Source organism: Brachyistius frenatus, unplaced genomic scaffold (assembly GCF_029030835.1).
Source record: "Brachyistius frenatus isolate BFR_SWC_R1_liver_20210118 unplaced genomic scaffold, ASM2903083v1 Contig_114, whole genome shotgun sequence".
NCBI lineage: Eukaryota > Metazoa > Chordata > Actinopteri > Embiotocidae > Brachyistius > Brachyistius frenatus.
The window spans coordinates 751,536-768,324 of record NW_027210713.1 but is presented as its reverse complement, the minus strand read 5'-3'; the positions used below and the strand labels follow the sequence as shown (position 1 = coordinate 768,324).

General features: G+C 40.2%; 1 protein-coding gene across 4 annotated transcripts in view; it reads left to right on the top strand.

The window, feature by feature from the left end:
• The window catches only part of LOC138629303 (roundabout homolog 2), a 58,408-nt gene that overhangs the window by 30,723 nt on the left and 10,896 nt on the right, over positions 1-16,789 (top strand). For all 4 annotated transcript variants that reach the window (XM_069712920.1, XM_069712921.1, XM_069712922.1 and 1 more), the window contains 10 exons: positions 999-1,170; positions 1,601-1,806; positions 4,654-4,735; positions 4,929-5,097; positions 9,391-9,557; positions 9,908-10,029; positions 10,241-10,457; positions 11,561-11,679; positions 14,900-15,071; positions 15,801-16,019. In XM_069712920.1, the coding sequence (XP_069569021.1) occupies positions 999-1,170; positions 1,601-1,806; positions 4,654-4,735; positions 4,929-5,097; positions 9,391-9,557; positions 9,908-10,029; positions 10,241-10,457; positions 11,561-11,679; positions 14,900-15,071; positions 15,801-16,019 (1,645 nt within the window). The remainder of the gene's footprint in view (positions 1-998; positions 1,171-1,600; positions 1,807-4,653; positions 4,736-4,928; positions 5,098-9,390; positions 9,558-9,907; positions 10,030-10,240; positions 10,458-11,560; positions 11,680-14,899; positions 15,072-15,800; positions 16,020-16,789) is intronic.

The window sequence follows — 16,789 nt, the reverse complement described above, 5'->3', positions numbered from 1 at the left end:
GCTATAAAACATCAAAACAACCAATTTCCTTCCGTGTCTATCTTATTTTTTTAAGTTTGTGGTTCAAAGTTAATGAGTTTTGCGCCGCATATGTATGTCAACATGTAAAGTAATCTGTCATACAGGGCTGGAACAATTAGTGAGTTAATTGATGAGCTGTTCAAAACTGATTTCAAAGCAGTTTAGAAGAATGATTTATTGTTAAAGTCGTTTATCAGTGAGGAGTCAGAGTCTTCAGCCACATTGGCTGCTCCATGAGGCTCTTCCTAATGAGAGACGTGCTGGTGTTTATCAATGCTTTAGCCATTTTAGATTAGCACGTTAGCATCAAGCAGCAACCTCCAGGGTCGAAAAATGAAGCCAACATGGAAAAACTACTTCCTCCAATGAACATGGGGAACTTTGGGGATAGAGTTGTCTTTGGAGACAGATTCAAGTGACCCAACTTTACTACAGAAATTTAATCAAAGGAGAGATCATTAGAAGTGGAAAACTATTTATTGAAGTCATGAAAGTTTGACTTATACATTTTGGCGGTTAGACTCCAATGATGAGATGCTGCTTCCTGGAGCGAAGTCCCAAATGGATGTGTAAACAGGACTGGACCCCCACGGAGCCGAGACCCTGGAGGTGTTGGAGGAGATTTTTAAATGTCTTGTTTATGTAGCAACAAATACCAACATAAAGAATCTCAGTGTGCTTAAGACAGGAACCCAACAATTTAAGGATTCCTACATGAGCGCCAGCTGGAAGGAAAAACACTCTCCTAACAGAAGAAAACCTCCAACAGAAGGAATCAAAAACTCCTTTTTAACAGGAAGAAAACCTCCAACAGCAGCGTCTTTGGGCTGTAAAAAAATTCCAATGAAACATTTCTACACTTATTTTATATTTCTATAGAATTTCTATAAACATTTGTTTAAAATCACTTGAATAATTCTTCAAAAAATATGTTTTGAAAATGTGAATTTTCTAATTCATGTCCATTTCTGTGTTAGATGTTGTTGTTTCCCGGGCAGCCGCCATCACAGTCTGGGCGCTACTCTGTCTCCATGAGCGGGGAGCTGACCATCGCTGACGTCCACCCCGAAGACTCGGGCTTTTATATCTGCCAGGCCATCAGCGTGGCAGGAAGTGTGTTGACCAAGGCGCTACTGGAGGTGGAGGGAGGTGAGACTTCAGTCATGTCTGAACCTGTGAGAGGTTCATCCTTTATTCTGTACCATGGGCCAAACAGGGAAATACATATTAATTACTTAGTAGGTGCTCGACAATAAAGCCATAAAGACAGTGAAAGAACAGAGCTAATGCCCTCATGCTGAATGAGCAATGAATTTAAGGCTTAATGTTCTTCCTCCGGCAGCTTGAAAGCACCTGATTTAAGTTTTGTTCTCCACGCAGCCTCTTGTTTCCTGCCTACTTAGCATCTTAAGCATTTTCTACCTTTGCACTAGGTAACTTTATAATCGTATTTTCTGCAGACCTTTTGTGCACCTTCCAAATGTGTTTTTTCACCGCTCTATTCCGCCGTACAGATAATTGGAGCAGAGATAAGACCCCCAAACATAATGTTGTGCCTCCTCTCTGCTCAAACTTTCAGGTCCTTCAGGTCGTGTCCCGCCGATCATTCGCCAAGGCCCGGCCAACCAGACCGTGTCTCTGGGTGCGACGGCGCAGCTGCACTGCCGCGCCATCGGTGGCACCACCGTCAGGATTTCATGGGAGAAGGATGGAGAGAGACTTCAGGGGAGTAAACCTCGGCTGACCTTGCTGGAGAACGGCACGTTGCAAATCACAGACGTAAAGGTTTGTGTGTGCGTGTGTGTGTGTGTGTGTGTGTGTGTGTGTGTTATTGGAAAGGGCATGAAAAGACTTTTAAAAACCGGTCACGCTTAAATGGAAGGAAAAACAGACCGAGTGATTGATGGAAATTACAGAAAGTGTATAAAATACTGTAAAGATTTCTGTCTGATCTCCGACCGTGCATCACCTTCTCCACACCCCACGTAGGAACACATTTTTTTTTTTTTTTTTTTTTTATCATTTCCATCAGAAATTCCATTTTCGTTTGTAAAATTAAGGTGAGACTGAGCTTCAAAGAGCGATCTCTCTGAGGCCGAGCATATCTCTCCCGCGCAATTATGTGCTCCTGCGGTGTATAATTGTAATGTTAATGAAGGTGCTTGTTTGTAAATTCTAATGTGTTCTGCTTTGATGAAAGAGCAGTCAGAAACCCCTTTGTGCTAGAACCCCATCTGGAGGTGAGGGAGTGTGCGCTGGACAGAGCAAAAGCGGCATCATTTCCATTAATTGACCGGCAATAGATGATTAATCATCTAACCAGCTTTTAATTAAATCTCCTGGCCGGACTGTGCTTTTTTTCTTTTCTTTTTTTTTTTTTTTTTTGCCTCCTCTGTCATCCTGTTTCTCAGCAGTGGTGCTCAGCAAACTCGGAGCATTAAGGTTCGGTCCAGTGCACCGCTGAGACGGAGGAAGTCTGCCATGCCAATGTGCTCAATGGAACAGAAGAGATGCATTAGTGTGGCATCAAGGGGTTGACATAGAAAAAAAACAAAAAGAAAGAGGGGAAATGGAGATGACGAGTGAGGGACTAAAAATATTTACCCTGCTGATGCCCCTATCCGCCATCAATATTTCAGCAGTCGTTTGGAGTCATCTAAAGAAGTTCACCTGCCCACATGCTGCGCTCACTGTCAGCCAGAGGTCAACGCTGCGGCGGATGATCTCATATGGTCCGATGGTAGTTCCAGCAGACTGGCTCTCAGCCAGGAGGGGGCCGCGGCGAGCAGCCAGAGCATCAGTGAAGCATGCAGGCCGACAGTCTACGGTTCATAATGCAAACAGGAGGGCAGGTGGAGTGCGGCGCCGTCTCAGGGTTTGTAGCAGTGGAGCTTGGAGAGATGCTGAGGACGAGGTGGGAACTTCTGAGCAGTTTAAATTGTTGGGATCCTTTACATTAAGCTGCTAAAATCAATATTTTTCTAACAGCAATCGATCAAACGTCTGTGTCTAGAGAGACGAACCAGCAGAGAAGCGTCACCTCGCTCTCTGAGCAGCGTTTTGGTGTCTTTCAGCTGTTTAGTTTTCATGCCTCAGTGTTTTGTTTGAATCTTGTCGCCCTGCTGCTGGTCGTGTCAATACAGAACTACTTGGGAACAACGTTATGAGACTACAACGTGTCAGTGTTGTTTACAGCTGTGGCTGTAAACAACATTTTAGTTGACGATTAATTGACATACAAATAATTGCGATCGTTTTCTGGTCATTTTAACTTGACAGTGAGCTTTTTGCTGCAAATCTGACATTTCGCCTTTTATTGAACTCTCCTCTTTTTACCAAAATGTTCCCACAGCAGCTGTTTGGCTTCCAGCATCATAGAAAGGAACCCAACTATTTAACATTTCCCACATGAGCAATAGCTGGGAGGAAAAACTTTAAGAGGAAGAAACCTCCGATAGAACCAGGCTCAGAGGTGGGCGGCCGTCTGCCTCGACCGATTAAAGTGACGGGGGAGCAGAGAGAGAAAAGAGCAGCATAGAGATTTCCAAGACAATGAACCAGTAATCGCAAACCAGAGATATGCAGCTTCAGGGCCGGAGATATCTGCAGAAAAAAAGCACAAAACTACAGAAGCGAGGGGAGCTGCAGAGAGAGAAGGCATGCAGTTATTAAGATGTTATGGTGTCATACAAATGCCAGTAAGTAAACTAAGGGATGGTTCAAGGTCACCTGAGCCAGCACTAAATATAAGCTTGATCAAGAAGAACAGTTTAAAGCCCATTCTTAAAAGAACAGAGAGAGTTAGCCTCCTGAACTTCGGTTCAGAAGGTTCAGCTCTTATACAGATGAATGGAAGTGATTCTAACGATGAGGCCAAACAACTGCAGTCACCTCCAATAACTGTGATTAGGCAATTGTGTAATAATTGTGACACATCCATTGACAGCTTGTTTGTGCTTCCTTCAAGTGGCCAAAATATCTGTCACAGCAGATCTAAAGTGTAACACCGTGTTTTTTTTTTTTCATTTTATCAATAATTTTACCCAAAATGTCAGAGACATTTGATGGAATAACCATTTATGTAATTTAGTGATTGTTAAAAGTCCCACTTGACATTTACATAATTCTTGTAATAACAGCAGGAAAGCTCGACTTCACTTGATAATCACACCATTTTTATCATATTAAATTTATAAAGAAAGATGAATTGCCTCAGTTTAAATGGAAGAGTTCTGTCAAGGACGTTCGAATTTTCTTTAAAAACATTTTTACATAATTCTTCACTGAAAACATCATTATAGACATTATTTGGAATTTACAGACTCACTTTTATTATGATGCAGCATTTTAATGCTATAGCGACATGCTACTTTATATAACCTGCTTTATGTGTAAGTTCTTGATCTGTCAGTACAAAAGTGATATGAAACTAACTGAAAATTAAAGTATGTTTAGTTTCTTTCCCTATCTGTTGGACAGATTGAGAGTCTCTTCAGTAAAAATTAGATTTTTCTGTAAACATTTGTCGGCTCTTCATTCTTTCAGTCGACTAAAAAGATCCAGAACTTCCTTCAGAAGTTAACACCGCTCGCAGCGTTCACTCTGTCTCGTGTGTTGACTGCTGTTTAACAGGACACGGACTCGGGGATGTACACGTGCGTGGTCTCTAGCACCACAGGGGAGTCGAGCTGGAATGGGATGTTGACTGTCAAAGGTACTTACTGTAGACCGAAACTTGCCACACTCTGTCTCTCTGTTACACTTCACACTCTGTCACGCTCACATTACACCTGTGTGCTCACACTCTGCCCGTGTTCCTCCTAAGAACTCAGTCTGTAGCGTCGACCAGATGAATGTTCATCAGAGTCGGCCCACTGATGCGGCTGTTTTTCCCGTTTGTGTATCAGAAGACGGAGCGTCGTCAGGATCCCGGGTTTCAGAGTTCCTCCAGCTTCCAGGACCTCCGCAGAAGCCCGTGGTGACCGAGGTGACCAAAAACACAGTGACCCTCACCTGGCAGTCCAATCCACATGAGGGCGGGGCCGCTGTCACCTCCTACATTATTGAGGCCTTCAGGTAACTATGCATCATCTCACCAAGCACTCAAATGTGTTGCTTATAAAATAATCAAATTTTTCCACAAAGTTAATCTAGTTAAAAAGAGCACTCCACTAATTTAATCAGAAAATACATTTTGAATCAGCAGGAAATTGAAACTTGTTTCATACTATAGACTGTAAATAAAAATGGCCACAGCCTCCGGGTCTGAAAAGTGTAGCTGGCTCCCAGAAACCTCTGGCTACAATTGATTCCCATTCAACAGTGATGTCACCAGTTTTGTAGCCAGAAGTGACCATATTTGGGCAGGCTGGGGACGAGCGAGCGGTGGATCTGGCTCGCTCTGTTTCAGATCCTGAGGACACTATACCCCGCCCACTTACAGAAGAAACCTGACTGCACCACAGGCCTGTCAATCAAAGACACTCCCACTAACGTATCACTTTGAGGCCTAATATCTAATTAATGATGGAATTATTTTCAGATGGACCGCCAGAAAACTAGTAAAACGAATTGACTTTAGAGAACGACACCGTAAAGAGTTGTTGAAAAAATGAATTGACTTTGTATATCATGAGATAAGTTGAATGGGAGTCTATGGAGCCGGAGACTTTTTGGAGTTGACCCCTAGTGGCCCTTGGTGGTATGACACTTTAAGGCACTTTTGCATTGGCTTCATTTTTCAGACCTGAAAGCTACGTCCACTTTTATATACGGTCTAAGGTCAGATCCACTGCCTGCTCCTCCACAAATAGGTGCTGTCCTCATCCTCTACTGGAAAAAAATTATCTGCATTCAAATACAATCTGAAAACAAAACTGGGAATAGGCATGTTCATCTGTTCTGACAATGTGACATCAAAAGGGAAAGGCAAAGTGTAAATATTGTATTTGCATGTGTTAAAGGACAAATCATTCACTCAATGCATGTCAGTAGGAATGAATAATATTTGACAAATCTAATTAAGTAATAATGGATAAAATGGATACAAAATTGATAAAACTTCAAAAGGTTTTAATAATATAAAATGAAGCAAGACTATGAAAAGCTTTACAAGATACATAACAATAAAAATATTAAAATAATTCCTATAAGTAACAAATTAGAGGTCATAACTTTTAATGTTTGTATTTTAAAGGAGTGGTTAGAAGCAGTCCAAAATATCCCTAATTATGCATCAAGCTACATAAAAATGTAATGTATAAAGTCTGAGTAATTTCTTTCTCACATAACAAAACTCCTCCAGAGCCGTAGGAGATGATATACAACAGGCTATGTAGTTTGTACCTAAGCAGTAAACCTTCTTTTACATGTGAAATTGGTGGAATTCCCCTTTACCATTAGTCTTAAATTAGTTGACAACACTTTTTTCTTTCGTTTTCTTGCTTGGTTGCTTACCTGGATAGCAAAAAATAAACATGAATTCAATTTTTTTTTTTTATTACTTAACTTTACTCTAATTTTTCATCTCCGTGAGTTAAAGTTCAGAAGACATCTTCCATTTAAACTTTCCATCCCTGATAAAGGTCTCTGTGTCTGACTGACTATTCCCAGATAATGAAGTCTTCTTCATTTAGAGTCATTAGAGTTTGGAAATGACTCATCTCTGCCCGAGGGGGAAGACAGCTCTGTTATGTGACGTCGGGAAGTGAAACCGTGACACTTGCTGCATCAGTATTTATCCGCGAAGTCTCCAGGAGCGCTGCAGCAGCTCTAACAACCAACCATGGGCTTCAGCGAGACAGACAGGGAGTGAAAGAGGAGACAATTACTTCAGTGGTCAGCTTGGCAGCTCTGTCCTATCCTGGGGCGATGGAAGGAGGGGGATGCTCGCCGAGTTGGAGAGTTCACTCATTACAGAGGCAGGATCGAGGGTACAGAACGAGTGTGTAGGCACACATTTCTTTATGTGTAGACGGAAAGCTCAACGTGGCACGCAGAGCTGGTGATCGAGATCCACTCACCGCTGCACGCTCCACCACCAACAAATTGCTTAAAATGTTTGTATTCAGGCATCAGAGGGCACAAAGAAGTAAATACCAAACCCTCATTTTCAGTTGTAATATCCCTTCTTGTGTTCCATACATAGCAGAGCGCACATTTATGTTTGTATTTTAAAAGACAGTAAATCCAGATGGAGCGCTTGTATGAAAAGCAGCTGCAGCAATTTCCACTTGAAAACCCATCTGCAGATCAATCTTTTTTTGAAGAAGAAAAAAAATCAGTTCGACACTCTTTAAATGACAAAACGGCCTCTGTGGAGAACATTTAGTGAGGAAAGTGGCACTGATAATGGGAGAAATCTGTGACCTGCCTAATGTAATTACCTCGCCATTTTCTTCTCCAAGGAGTTGAGGAAAATGTTAAACTGCTCTCATGCAGTTTGATGGTGCTCGTCCCAGCTCAGCATTGAGCTCTTTTGTGTTGTCGCTGGAGTCATTCACGAGCTGTCACCATAACCTGCCGCAGTAAAACAAAGGAATAAGGATTTGTCCGCAAGCTGAGAACCGCAATTTTATTTTTAGATGAACGGAGACTCGGATCCAAGAAGCAGTCGATAAAATCTTTAATTTGTTTGCTTTTTCATTCATTCAGCAGAAACTAAAAGACTGCTATGGTAACTGAGCATAGGGGTTTTACACTTTACTTTTTTTACTGATGAAACAAACAGGAGATCTCAGACCTGCTATATGTGTGATTATATATGTACAGAGAGCTTCAGATCCTAAACGCACAGCATTGGTCACAGAATTAAGCCAACAGGTGGTTAGCTGACTTAGTTATGCATAAAGATAAGATGGGTGACTTTACTTTTTGTACTGATAAAAGACACCCGAGACCTGCTGGGTGATTTTTAGATTCTCACATATCCAAGAAGTAAATGATAAATTATTTAATTCGTTTGCTTATTCATTCATTCAGTGCAGGCTAAAATATTGCTCAGTTCAACAAAGGCAACAGGTGGTTTTACACTTTAGTTTTTCTACTAATTAAAAAAAACAAGAGACCTGCTATGATTTTAAATGAACAGAGTTTCACCGAACCAAGAAGCAACCGATAAAATCTTTAATTTGTTGGCTCATTCATTCAGTAGAGGTGAAATTGCTCTGTTCAAAATATTTTGTGGTCATACAGCTAACCTTCAATATTAATATATTATATTATAATAAATAGCCATTAAGTCGCCAGCAGGCAATTAGCATAGCTTAGCTCGGCATGAAGACTTTGGTTTCACACTTAGATTTTTCTACTGATCAAACAAACAAGAGACCAGAGATTCGTTTTAGATGACAGAGTCTCACAGATTCAAGAAGCAGCCGATAAATTCTTGGTTTGCTCAATCGAGTCTTTGCTCTTTTAAAAAAGAATTTGGTCACACAGCTAAGCTAAGCTAACTGCCTGCTGGAGACTACTAAATGGTTAGTAGTCATAAAGACAAGGTTTTTTTCTTTAGTTTTGTAAACAAACGAGATACCTGAGATCTGCTGTGTGATTTTTGTCACCATTGGACAGAGCAAAGCTGTTTACCCCTTGTTCAAGTCTTTATGCTGGTGTTTGGAGCATCATAATAGAAAGTTATGATGCTGATCTGGTCTAATTCTCAGCAAAAAAAGTGAAAAAGTTGTACAGTAAAACTGTTGCTTGAAACAATAAGTTATAGTTATTCGTGTCCTTAATTGAGTGAAAATAAATAACTGGTCATTTTAATTTCAGGTCATTTATTCGGGCCAAATGTCAAAAATGTAGTTTTCACCTTTTTAAATGGCTGTTTTTTTTGTTTGTTTGATGACATCAAAATCTACTTTGTTTGGATTTTACACAATCAATCACTGAATCAAAAAACTACTGATCATTTAGAGTGACAGTAATATATCTGCAGTCTTTTCTCCAACTCATTTACGCCCCTGCCTTCAGACATTACACTTTGTTCTCTAATGCTTTTGAGATCTGACAAAAAAAAAATTGAACGATTACTGTAACTGCAGCTGCCATATTGCATAAAATTGAGATCACTTCACTTTCATCCGTCTGTGCTGTCAGGTCAGCAGCAGTGGGCCGAGAGTTGTGATGAAACCCATCACCTCGTTATCTCAAGATAACTTGACAACAGGATTGAAGAGAGCACATTTGCCTGGTGGAACTGCTTGTCAGTCTTTTTAAGGCAGCAAACATGCTGATAAAGATCTGACCCACCCAAAACCCTCTCCAGTTTTTTTAGTCACAATCTTGGTATAGTTACAGTATTATCACAACAATTGATATTTCCATAGTGTTGTTCCTTCACATAATGACTCACTTTCTGTCCTGCAGCCAATCTGTGGGCAGCACCTGGCAAACCGTCGCGGACCAAGTGAAGCAGGAGAGGCACACGGTCGTCGGACTCTTTCCCAACACGGTTTATCTCTTCATTGTCCGATCAGTCAACTTGTACGGCCTCAGTGACCCCAGTCCGATCTCTGAACCTGTCAGGACGCAGGGTGAGTTACATTAGCAAAGAGAAAAAAGAAAAAAAAAGAAATACAATTTTGATAATACTGTTTTGAGCCCCGCTGTTTAACTGCGGTTTCTATTTTTGAAGAAAGAAATTAGAGATACTGGATTTAGGGCAGAGATAATGTGCTACATGGTTTAGAAAAAGTTGCTTTGCATGTGCAGTCTCCAAATTAATTGGCTCTCAGTGTGGTGCTCCTCTGCCGGGAGCAATGCGGAAAGTTTTTTTCCCTTTTTTTTTCCCCCTTTTTTTTTTTTTTTTTTTTTTTTTTGGTGAGTCGAAGTTATTTTATTATTCTTTTTGGCCCGGACAGAATGGATGTGTTTGTTATTTCAGATGGGAGTCCGACAGAGCAGGGTGTGGACCACAGACAGGTGCAGAGGGAGCTGGGCGAGGTGTCCGTCTACCTGCAGAAGCCCGTGCTGCTGTCTCCCACCAGCGCCAGGATTTCTTGGACTGTGAGTTCAGTACTTGGCTGATGAAGACGTCTTACTGTTCAAAGTCGGCTTGTGTTGCGCAGGGGGACACGCTAATCTCCAAACATTAACTTCAAAAAGCTCCTCCAAACAACGCGTGACAGAAACAGATTAACTCAAAGTACAAACACAGCTGCTGACGACGCTTCTCTGCTTTTGATCGTAAATGTAAATGTGGAACTCTTTTTTTCAGGTTGCCCGTCAGTCCCGCTACGTTCAAGGTTACCGTATATTTTACCGGACGATCGGCAACTCCTGGTTGGTCCAGGATGTGGAGGCCACGTCTGACTACAGCAGCATCGTGGTAGATCTGCACAGCAGCACGGAGTACGAGGTCAAGATAAGGCCCTACTTCAATGAGTTACAGGGACATGACAGCCTCATGGTTCTGCTGCGTACCCCAGAGGAGGGTAAGACATGCTGCTGATTCTCTGTCAGGTGCATACCAAAGGTTTTATCAGGTGAAGCTGAGTGATGCTCAGGGTTAAAGGAATTCAAGTGCAATTCCACGGCCAACTCTAAAGCTCCCTAATAAACATATGATGTCTTGTTTGTTTACTGTTTTACACCCACATGTTAGTTACCGAGCTGGTAGGTGGATTTTTGGAATCATAGTTGGCTGTTTCCCATGTTTCACGTCTTTGTGCTAATTAAGCAAGAAAGTGAATGAGCATATTTCACAAAATATCAGACTTTTCCTTTAAATGGTAAATTACTTCAAAAACAGCCCTAGACCTCTAGAGTTTATTTAGATGTATTCGAATTATTCAGCAGCATCTATCACTGTGAAGGCATTTATTGGTAAAGCAGCTGGATATAAAGGGAAATGGCTAGTTTAGCTTTGTCCAAAGGTGAAAAATCTATGAGGGCCTCTAAAGCTCCCTGTTTGTTTACTGTTTTACACATGTCATTTCCTGAGCTGCAGAGGTGCTCGTAGGTGGATTTTGGAATCATTAGAAAGATCCAGGCTAACTGTTTCCTCCTATTTCCAGTCTTTGTGCTAAGCTACGCTAACGGCTACTGCCAAGAGAATAAATGTTTATAGTTCCCAAAATATTCCTTTAAAACCATCAACAACGTCAATAATAGCATCAGACTTCCAGAGTTCACTTAAATCGATTTGAATAATTCAGTAACATTTATCCCTGAAGGAATTTATTGGTAAAACACCTCAAATATAAGCTAAAAGAAATGCAGCTCTTAAAAACACAATAAAGAGAAAGATATATTAAAAGAAGTCAAGTTAAATTAAAACAAATAGAAATAGATCAAAAATAATAAATAAATGAAAAGGAACTAGCTCATAAAAGAGTAAGAAAGGAGTATTTGAATTTGAATTTTTTTTTCCAAGATTAAAACCAAATTACATCAATTATTTATTTATTTTTTTTTTTTTTTTACAGGAAACCTCTTGTAAATTATTAATAAATGACAGACCTGTAAATACAGCATTACAACAACACTGGTGTCTACTAGTAGTTTATATCAGTGTCTTCCTTCTGTCCATCTCCAGCTCTGAGTGCTGCTCCGCAGGCTGTGTCGGTGGTGCAGCTCACCAACAGCTCCAGTATCGGCGTGTCCTGGGAGCCGCCGCCTCACAACACTCAGAGCGGCATCATCAGAGAGTACAAGGTGAGAGCACACCTGACTGCCTGTCTTCTTCACTGGTGTTCGTTCCTGCTTCTAGCACCGTCAGTCGGCGACACAGACACATAACGTTCTTGTAATCCGTCATGCTTCTGAAAAATACACACTTTGATTAACAATTAGTAACCACTCATTGCCTCTGATGTGCTGCCAGTACGAAAGAAACTCTTGTTTTGTCATCAGATTGTCGGCTGAACACAGACTGTCCTTGTCATGTTTGCTCTGTGAAAAAAATGCCCAGTTCTGATGATGGGTCTCCTCATAGGAGCACAACAGTGATTACTAATCATCAGGCTGCTTTTACAAGCACAAAAAAAACAACAACAACAAAAAAAAAACTTTGAATGTACAGCTCTATTTTTAAGATTTATTCCTTCTGCCTGCAGAAAGTTGGGAATAAACGGTACGCGTCTGATCACGAAAAGCCAAATTCTTTTGAACGTGGCGGCTCCTCAGCTGAATGCGAGGATCACACTTAATCCCTTAAATATTTCATTTTCTGAGAACTGCATGCAACATTTTGTACAAGCCTGCAAAGGCTTAAATGTGAAAAATTAAATATTGAATCAGTAGCAGGGTATGACTGGACACATCTTTATTCCAGCTCTGTGTCTTTATCACAGAAGGTTAATTAATAAACATTTTGCTCGCTGTAGATGAAGGATTATCAGATGCCCTGCTGATAAAGTTGTGAGAAACAAAACAAACAGCATGCTCAGTTTAGGATGATTTGCCTCAGACTAGACTTCTCATCTGCAACACTGAAACACTACTCACAGTACTTCTGTTTTAGGAATAGAAGTCATTTTTAGAGTGTTATTATGTGAGAAGAACTTGAACATTCTTCCTCTCACAAAGTTGAATTCATCAGCAGGAAAACATTCTCACACACTGTGGGTTTTGTTGCTTCAGCCGAGTAAATGTTGGCAAACTATTATTAGGAAGAGTTAATAATATTAATAATAATAATATTGATTTATTTATTTATAAATACCACAGTATTTCTGATCTGAAAATCAGCTACATATGAGTTTTAAAAGTGATCGTTGATATTTTAAAATCACTTCTAAATGGACGGGAAGTCGATGAAGTGATTTTTAAACGGGTGTAATGAGCTCTCTCCTGTTGGACCTGGTGGATGCTGAAGCTTTTCAATCAGTTGGAATTTATTTGTGTCGCGCATTGTGTGACGCGTTAGTACGGTGCAATTAGGTTATCTAACCGGGACGAAGTGGATGCATGAATTACCGTTTTGGCAGATAGAAACGACCTGATATAATATTTGTCTTGGTTGTAAAAAGCTTTAAGATTAGACAACAGATTTGGCTGCGTGACAATTAATGTCACTACACTTATTGTTCCTCATTATCGTGTACAGTAATGATCACAGAGCACACAGGATTCAGAGTAGCTTTATTAAAAAAAAGGCTTGTTTATTCAACTTTAATGAGCAGTTTCTTTTTTTATATATATATATATAAATCAGTTTCTAAAGTACATATGGACATTTATCACTATTTTTGACATCTAATAAACAATTAAATGATAAAAACGAATCAATCTTCCTCCTCCTGCAGATGGAAGGTTGAATTCATGAGCATTAAAACACTTTCTTGCTCACTTCATCAACCTTACTCTGTGCTGGAAAATGTTAACAAGCTGTTGATAGATTCTGCTCTAAAAAAAGCTTTACTGAGTCAGTCTGCTGACGATGTTTACTGCCACGACAGTTTTATTATTCACCGTGATCGCGTACAGTAAAGGGTCACAGAGAACAGTGGTCAGAAGAGCTTCGTAATTAGCTGTTTGTTCAACATTGTGTTGACGAGCAAATCTGTTCAGCACGAATGAGTTAGCTTGTTAGTTAATCAAGTAAATAAAAAATATTTTCGATTAGTTATGGTTTCAAAATCACGGGTTCTTTTGATAATATGACTTATCATGGACATTTGTCACAATTTCTAGCATCTTATAAATCTGCTCAGACTAATGAGTCCTCCTCCTCCTCCTCCTCCTCTCAGATAAAAGGTTGAATTCTAAGTAGGAAAACAAATTCTTTTTCAGTTGTGTTTTGCTGCTGCAGCCTTCCTTTCTGTTCAAACCACACGCTGTTCATGACTTCTGCTGTTGAAATAACTTCCTGGCAAAGTGCACTTACATGGCTCATTTTCTTTTGTGCGAGTGTCACAACAGATAAAGCTTTCTGTGTTATGTAATGTTAAAAAATATTAAAGAACCAAGCTGTTTATTCCACTTTGTGTTGATCAGCAAAACAGTTTTCAGTTTATGTATCATGTAAATAAAAAGCTGTATGTAATTATTTATGGTTTTGAAAACATGAGTTATTTGAAAGTAAGAAATTAATACATTTTTGGGTTATTTTTATGAACATTATTTGCAGTTTTTAAAATGTTGTGAATATTTTTTTTTTTTTAAATATTTGATTTTGAATTAAATTGGTTCATTTTGATGTGAATTTTTTTAAACGCGATATCTTAAGAATACTTTGAAGGAATTTCTTAAAACTTGGCAAAAACATTAACTTCAAAGGGAGGATGAACTTCATAGATTTTGGGAGGTGGAAGGTCAATTTTAAAATTCTTTCAAGAAGAAATGGAGTCAGTTGATAGTTTTAAGAAGTTTTTAAAAACTCATTCGTTTTGTCCTCAGATGATTTCTTGCCTTCTGTGTAGTTTTTATGATATTTTGATATTGTTTTAATCGCTGTTATTTCTTGTTTTTAACTTTCGTGCACAGCACATTGCACCCTTGTCTTTGAAAAGTGCTTCATAGAAAAAGTTGACTTACTTTCAGCACATCTTCAGAGCATTTTAACATTGTAGAGCAGCTGCTTTTACTTCATCCAACATGCATGAACTTACTGTTCATAACACAAACTGTGATGCCGTCAGACAGGCACATTTGCAACATCAGGATTTTAAATGTTTTACGGTCTCTTTCATCTGCTTGCTGTCGTTCTGCGCTCAGAAACAGCTTCACTGCCAAAAACTGGAAAGCTGTGTTTTAATCAGAGGCTTTGTGTCGTTTGAAGATCCAAACATTAACTGTGTGTGTGTGTGTGTGTGTGTGTGTGTGTGTGTGTGTGTGTGTGTGTGTGTGTGTGTGTGTGTGTGTGTGTGTGTGTGTGTGTGTGTGTGTGTGTGTGTGTGTGTGTGTGTGTGTGTGTGTGTGTGTCGTCGGTCAGGTGTGGTGTGTGAGCAGCAGCGAGGAGAACCAGATAAACCGAACTGTGGACGGAGCGGTTCTGTACATCCTGCTGACGGGCCTGCTGCCTGACGCCCAGTACACCGTCGTGGTGGCTGCTGTCACCAGCCTGGGTGTGGGCGCTGAAAGCCCGCCTGTCAGCCTGCTTCTCAGTGAGTCAGTCAAACTGTTACAGCCACTGCGCCGTGATATGGCATGAGTTTGGTACACGGGGGAATCTGTGTGTGGAGCGTTGATTGTGGTGCGTGTGTAAAAGGCATGATGTAATGCGTATGTTGTCAGTGTGAAAACACGAGCAGTGGTGAAGTGGATGAGTTTGTTAGCATTTATTCAGTTGTGTTGTGTGGCAGAATCTTCAGCCTTATTCTCTCTGCTTTAATTCTTTCAAAGTAAAACTTCCTGTCAGTGATGACGGGGTGATGTTAGAAGTCAAACACGACAAAATGTGAATAATGTGAAGTTTAAAAAAAATTTAAGTTTAATGAAATGAAGAAAATAAAATGCTAATTGGAAAAATAAATCTCATTTATGTTGGGTTTTTGAAGAAGAACATTACAAACAGGTGGTAAGTTTTTGTCTCCCCTTTTCAGTTTATTATTTTATTTCATAGTCCTTTCAGAAACAACTAAGAATGGAGAAAGGAAATAAAATCATCTTTGGAAGAAGTACAAGTTTTTCCTTTAATAGACAGTATTCATTTACCTATATTTCTTTCGAGCAACTTCTTTTCCTTTTGGAGATTCGTTGCCTGAGATTTGATATTTTCCTTCTCATTTTAACTGTCACTGCATTTTTTTTTTGAAGGAATAGTTTGGGAAATATACTCGTAATGCTAAAAATCAAATGAGAAGATCGTCTCTTTGCTTTGTCTTTTCTTTCAGCTGTCCCGCTCGACAAGTCGTCAACGTCTGTGAAGAAAAGCAGCAGCCTCAGCATCGCGGAGCAGATCACGAGCGTGCTGCGGCAGCCGGCCTTCATCGCGGGGCTGGGAGTGGCTGCGTGGATGGTGCTGATGGGCTTCAGCGGATGGCTGTACTGTCGCCACCGCAGGAGGAAGCAGCTGGGCCACTACACCACGTCGTTCGCTTACACGCCGGCAGGTGAGACAGAAACACGTCTCGGCTTCACTGGTTTTCAGTCTGATGACCAGAAGTAGGGAGTGGAAGAAGTTGAAAAAGTTCCAGTGACAGCAGGATTTTCACACGGCTTTTGATGCACTCTGTCACATCTTCTTTGTTATATAAGGGAGAAGTCACAGTGAAAACAAAAAAAGCTCCAGTTGCTGCAGAGCAAACCATCAGATATGAAGCAGCGACAGTGACAAAGTCTTTATGGACCTCTGGGGATGTCTCCAGAAGTGATGAATGTCTTCAATTTTAGTTTTTTTTTTTTTTTTTAAAAGCTGCTCTTTAATCACACATTCAGTTAATTCATCCCCACTGGGTAGTTTAAGGCAGGAATCAATATTAAAAAAAAGACACGCTGAAGCTTATGTAAACAGTAACTACAACATACAGTTTATTTTGGATCGTGCCCTTTGGCAGGCACACGAACACATCAGTTGTTCTGTGACTGGGAGACATGTTTGTTCAGCGGGCTGCCCGGCGCCTTCAGAGAAAAACAGAGGAATCCTTTCTGCAGCTTTACAGGATGAAACAGTGGACAAAGATATGACTACTCAGATTACAGATGAAATCGTAGTTTAAAAAAGCTTAATGAAGGCTCTATTAATATCAGACATTGTGTAATGGAACTCAAAATAGGTTGCCCTTTTCCAAATTTAAGAGGAAGTAGAATTGTCAGGCTGACCTCCATTGTTTTGGAGATGGGATGTTGAGGTGGTAAGCTGAAGCTAGATTGTAGGAATTAA